At 43.3% G+C, this 6,000-nt stretch overlaps 1 protein-coding gene across 1 annotated transcript in view; it reads right to left on the reverse strand.

The window, feature by feature from the left end:
* LOC140453616 (hairy/enhancer-of-split related with YRPW motif protein 1-like) overlaps positions 1-3,558 on the reverse strand; it is a 28,366-nt gene extending 24,808 nt beyond the window's left edge. Inside the window, exon 1 of the mRNA XM_072548463.1 lies at positions 3,499-3,558. Within this exon, the coding sequence (XP_072404564.1) occupies positions 3,499-3,550 (52 nt within the window). The 5' untranslated portion in view covers positions 3,551-3,558. The remainder of the gene's footprint in view (positions 1-3,498) is intronic.
* Between the last annotated feature and the right edge of the window lie 2,442 nt (positions 3,559-6,000).

Genomic DNA, 6,000 nt, shown 5'->3' on the forward strand with positions numbered 1-6,000 from the left:
GAAAGAAAATACTGCCAATTAGTGTCACTGCCCCATTCTTTCATTTCAAAAACGCAGCAGCTTTCCTCCTGTATCTGTGTATAATCATTAATCAACACCTTGCGGGCATGTGGGACTTAAACTTTCACCTAATGAGAAACTCAGGTCAGATCCTTTGCAAGATCAAACCAAATAGACAGTAATGCTGAAATCTGATGTGGTAGAAGACAGACACTTGTAAGAGTCGCAACCTGAAGAGAGAGATAGAGAACGTGTAAGAACTCACAATGTTGGGGAAGAGGTTAGGGACTAGGACAGCAAATCATAGGATTTGTATTAAAGAGAAAAAAAGAAATGTATTTATTCAATTCACGTTACAGCTTTGGGATATCCTAAAATACTTGACAGTCAATGAAGTATTTCAGTGTAATTACTTTTGTAAAACAGGTTGTCAATTTGTACAGAGCAAGCTCCCACAAACAGTAATGAAATAAACGATAAGATCACCTTTTTCAGATGTTGATTGAGTGATTACAAATGGGCAGGACATTGGGAGAACTCAGCTTCAAATAGTACCATGGAATCTTTAATGTTACCATGAGAATGCTGGTGGGCCTTAGTTCCAGGTCCTGTCGAGAAGGCAGTATCTCTGAAAGTGCAGCATTCCACCAGTACTGACTGAGGTGTCATCTCAGATGATGTGCTCAAATTTCAGCAATGGAACTTTAAGCCAAGACCTTATGATTTAGAGGCAAGAGTGATATCACTGAGTCAAAACCAATGCCAATGATCTCTGCAACCGATCATAATCACCTCCCACCTGCATCCACCTATCACCATCCTACCTACCTTCCCCCCAGCCCTATCCCCTCAAGCCCCCTCAATCTCTCAACCTCCTTCTCCCTCCACATTCCTGATGAAGAGCTTATGCTCGAAATGTCGACTCTTCTGCTCTTTGGATGCTGCCTGACCTGTAGCGCCTTTTCCGGCACCACACTTTTCGACTCTGACTCTCCAACATCTGTAGTCCTCACTTTCTCCAGGGTTCTGAATCTGAATTGGAAATAAAGCTTACTGAGAGTAAAAGGTCAAAAAAGTGAGCAGCAACAAGTTATTCAGAAACACTGTGGTAATCAAAACAGCAGTGCAGCACTATCCCTGTGCCAACTGCAATAGATTTTGAACTGATCTAGCAACTCAAGACTGTGCACATATGGCACAGTGGACCATCTCAGCAGGAGCAGAATTGTACTCCAAAACAATTGCAACTTCATCATCAGGCATATCCCCTACTTTACAACTACCATCACATTAAGCAATTAACTCTGGCCCAATAAAGAATGGAGGAGGGCTTGCCAGTTTCAACATTAGGTACCTAACAATGAGATGTCAACCCTTGTGAAGCTATAACACAGGATTAGTTAAGTAAAAAACAGCATAAGCAGCAAATGACAGACAGAGCTAAATGATCCCACAACCAACAGGTAGATCTAATCTCTGCAGTACTACTGGGTCTAGCCATGAAAGATAGTGGATAATTAACTCACTGGAAGAGGACACTCCACAAATATCCTCATTCCTAATCACTGGTGAGTCCAGCGCATCAGTGATAATGATAAGGCTGATGCATTTGCAACAATCTTCAGCACAAGTGCTCAGTGGATGACCCATTCTCAACCTCTTCTGGAGATCCCCAACATTAAAAAAAAGCCAGGTGTCAGCTAATGTGATGCAATCCATGTGATATCAAGAAATGACTCAAGGCTCTGGATACTGCAAAGGCAGTTCCCTGACAGCTTTCCAGCAATAATACTGAAGACTTGGGCTCCAGAACTTGCAGCTCCCCAAGCTAATCTGTAAAAGTACAGCAACAGCACTGGCATCCAACCAACAATGTGGAAAATTGCCCGAGTACGTCCTGTACAAAATAAGCAGGACAACTTGGCAATTACCACCCCATAGGTCTACTCTTAGTCATCAGTAATTGAATGTGTCATCAACAGTGCTATCAGGCAGCATTTACTTGACCCGCTCACTGACACCCAGTTTGGGTTCTGCCAGGGAGGGTCAGCCTTTGTTCAAACATGGATAAAAAATGCTATATTTCAGAGGCAAGGTGAGAGTGACTGCCTTTAACATCAAGGCTGCATTTGACCAAGTGTAGCATAAAGGAGTCCTAGCAAAACTAAAGTAAATGGGGAAAAGACTCTGCAGGCTGGAGTCACACCTACTGTAAAGGAAAATGGTTGTGGTTGTTAGAAGTCAGTCACCTTAGCTCCAGAATATTTTTTCAGGAGTTTCTTAGCATAGTGTCCTAGGCCCAACCATCTTCATAGAGTCATGGAGATGTATAGCATGGAAGCAGACTGTTTGGTCCAACTCGTCCATGCCGACCAGATATCCAAACCTAATCTAGTCCCATTTGCCAGAACTTGGCCCAAATCCCTCCAAACCCTTCCTATTCATATGCCCATCTAGATGCCTTTTAAACGTTGCAATTGTACCAGCCTCCACCACTTCCTCCAGCAGCACATTTCATACACTCACCACCCTCTGTGTGAAAAAGTTACTCCTTAGGTCCCTTTTAAATCTTTCCCCTCTCACCCTAAACCTATGCCCTCTAGTTCTGGACTCCCCCAACCTAGGGAAAATACCTTGTCTATTTACCCTATCTATGCCCTTCATGATTTTATAAACCTCTATAAGGTCACCCTTTAGCCTACAAACAGTCCAGGGAAAACAGCCCAAGCCTATTCAGCCTCTCCCTATACCTCAAATCCTCCAATTCTGGCAACATCCTGTGAACCTTTTCTGAATCCTTTCAAGTTTCACAACATCCTTCCTATAGGAGGGAGACCAGAATTGCACGCAATATTCCAAATGTGGCCTAACCAACGTCCTGTACAACCGCATCATGACCTTAAATTCCTATACTTAATGCTCTGACCAATAAAGGAAAGCATACCCAATGCCTTCTTTACTATCCTATCTACCTGCGACTCCACTTTCAAGGAACTGTGAACTTGCACTCCAAGGTGTCTTTGTTCAACAACACTCCTCAGGACATTACCATTTCAGCTGCTTCATTGATGACCTTTCCTCCATCATAAGATCAGAAGTTGGATGTCCATGAATGATTGAACAATATTTTGCATCATTCATGACTCATCATATACTGAGGCAGTTCGAGTCCAAATGCATCAAGACTGGACAACGACCAAACTTTGGCTGACAAATTGCAGATAAAATTAAGCCACACAAATTTTAGTTAAAACTCGCTTCACAGAGGATTTAAACATCCTTGACATTCAATTGCTTTACTGTTGCCAAATCCCCCATTTTTAACATCATGGGGTTTATTATTGACCAGAAACTGAACTGGACTAGCCGTTATAAATGTCATGGCTACAAGAGCAGGTCAGAGGTTCAGAATCATAGAATGAATGACTTACCCCCTGACTCCTTTAAGCCTGTCCGCCATCTTGAAGGTAAAATTCAGGAATGTGACGAAATACGTACCACTTTCCTGGATGAGTGCAGCTCCAACAATACTCAAGAATCTTGACACCATCCAGGACAAAGCGGTCTGCCTGATTGATACCATCTCCACAAAAATCCACCCCCTCCTCCACAAATGCTCAGTAGCAGCAGTCTATACCATCTACAGGATACAGAGCAGAAATTCATCAAAGATCCTGAGACAACACCTTTCAAACCCATGACCACTTCCATTTAGAAGGATAAGCGCAGCAGATACATGGGAATACCACCAGCTACAAGTTCCCCTTAAAGCCATTCACCATCCTGACTTGGAAATATACCAGTATTCCTTCAATGTCTCGGGTTGAATTCCTGCAACTCAGTCTCTAATGGCACTGCAGGTCTACCTGCAGTGATTGCAGTGCAATGGTTCAAGAAGGTAGGTTACCACCACTTCTCAAGGGCAACTAGGAACGGGCAATAAATGCTGGTCAGCCAGCGATACTCGTGTCCCCAGAGTAAAGAAAAAGAAAGAAAGATCTTATTGAGTTACCTCCAGATTAGTTGTCCTTTTAAATATTTTTGCTGTAGCAGCTTGGAGAAAATTTCCATTTGGTTTACCTGAGGGGTGAGTGCACGTAGGGTGGAATGTCTGTAATTATGCATAATAGTAGTGTTACACCTTGGTGTCTCTGTTCGCACTTGATGAGGCTGCACCTGCTTCTGTTGCATTCTTCTGCAGATTTTGAAAATAGCACAATAACCATTTTGTGATGAGCATCAAATTGCTTAGTAATCAGAGGGAATGTTTTGTGAATTTTGAACTTATTTATACATGAATTATCAGACTGTCCAAAAATGGAATGTATGGAGTTAAGTTTTCTGTTATAATAACATCTAAATCAATGCATGCAAGAAGAAAACAGTTGCTTGATTGTATAAATCCCATTTTTCTGTTTACAAACCCCAGTTGAGTTCTTTCATCTTCTGGTCTTCTTTAAAGAGATTATTGTATAGTATCTAAATGTTCTGTTTTCTGGAAGCATGACCACTATATGTAAATGAAACCAAGTACAGGTGACTCCACATCAAGAAACTTTGGCGGAGATTCTGAATTTTCTTCTGGAAATGATTTTCCTTGGTATTTTGCAATTTTTAAACACATATATTATATTAGATTCCCTACAGTGTGGAAACAGGCCCTTCGGCCCAACAAGTCCACATCGACCCTCCGAAGAGCAACCCACCCAGACCCATTCCCTTATATTTATCCCTGACTAACGCACCTAACACTACAGGCAATTTAGCATGGCCAATTCACCTAACCTGCACATCTTTGGACTGTGGGAGGAAACCGGAACACCTGGAGGAAACCCACGCAGACATGGTGGCTCAGTGGTTAACACTGCTGCTTCATAGTGCCCGGTACCTGGGTTCAATTCCTGTCTCGGGCAACTGTCTGTGTGGAGTTTGCACGTTCTCCTCGCATCTGTGTGGGTTTCCTCTGGGTACTCCGGTTTCCTCCCACAATCCAAAGATGTGCAGGTTAAGTGAATTGGCCATTCTAAATTGCCTGTAGTGTTAGGTGCGTTAGTCAGGGGTAAATGTAGGGGAATGGGTCTGGGTGGGTTGCTCTTCGGAGGGTTGGTGTGGGCTTGTTGGGCCAAAGGGCGTGTTTCTGCACTGTAGGGAATCTAATCTAATCATCTAATCTATCTTGAAATGCAAAAATTGACAACTCCTACGTAAGATGCATTCACCTCTTTGAGATGTTCTGCTCCACAGCCATTTCTGAGTTGAAAATAATTATCAATGAACAAAACTGACAGAGAACAGATATCAGTCAAGGTCCAGAAGAAGTCCATGCTGTCATGCCCTCCAATACTCTGTCTTCCTTTTGGCAGCCCATGAAAGATTTACGGCTCAGCTAACTCAATCGGTAGAGCATGAGACTGTTAATCTCAGAGTTGTGGGTTCCAGCCCCATGTTGGGTGATGTGCTTCTTTTGGGGCGGCATGGTGGCTCAGTGGTTAGCACTGCTGCCTCACAGCGCCAGGGACCTGGGTTTGATTCCCACCTTGGGTGACTCTCTGTGTGGAGTATGTACATTCTCCCCGTGTCTGCGTGGGTTTCCTTTGGGTACACCGGTTTCCTCCCACAATCCAAAGATGTGCAAGTTAGGTGAATTGGCCATGCTAAATTGCCCATAGTGTTCAGGGATGCATAGATTAGGTGCATTAGTCAGGGGTCAATGTAGGGGAATGGGTCTGGGTGGATTACTCTTCAGAGGATCAGTGTGGACTTGTTGGGCCAAAGGGCCTGTTTCCATACTGTAGGGAATCTAATCTAAAAAAAAACCTGATATGAAAAGGTTTGAGCCCAAGCCTACATTCCTATCTACTCAGTGTGCAGGGATTGTAATGATGTGAGCCAGGTGGACAACATAGAATATGAGTTCTCTGATTGGGGCTGTTAATCTTGTCCAATCAGGGAGCCCTGTCTAACAGATATAAACAGGAGTGCCACAGGTTCTGCTCACTC

This window comes from Chiloscyllium punctatum, chromosome 27 (genome assembly GCF_047496795.1).
Source record: "Chiloscyllium punctatum isolate Juve2018m chromosome 27, sChiPun1.3, whole genome shotgun sequence".
Lineage (NCBI taxonomy): Eukaryota > Metazoa > Chordata > Chondrichthyes > Orectolobiformes > Hemiscylliidae > Chiloscyllium > Chiloscyllium punctatum.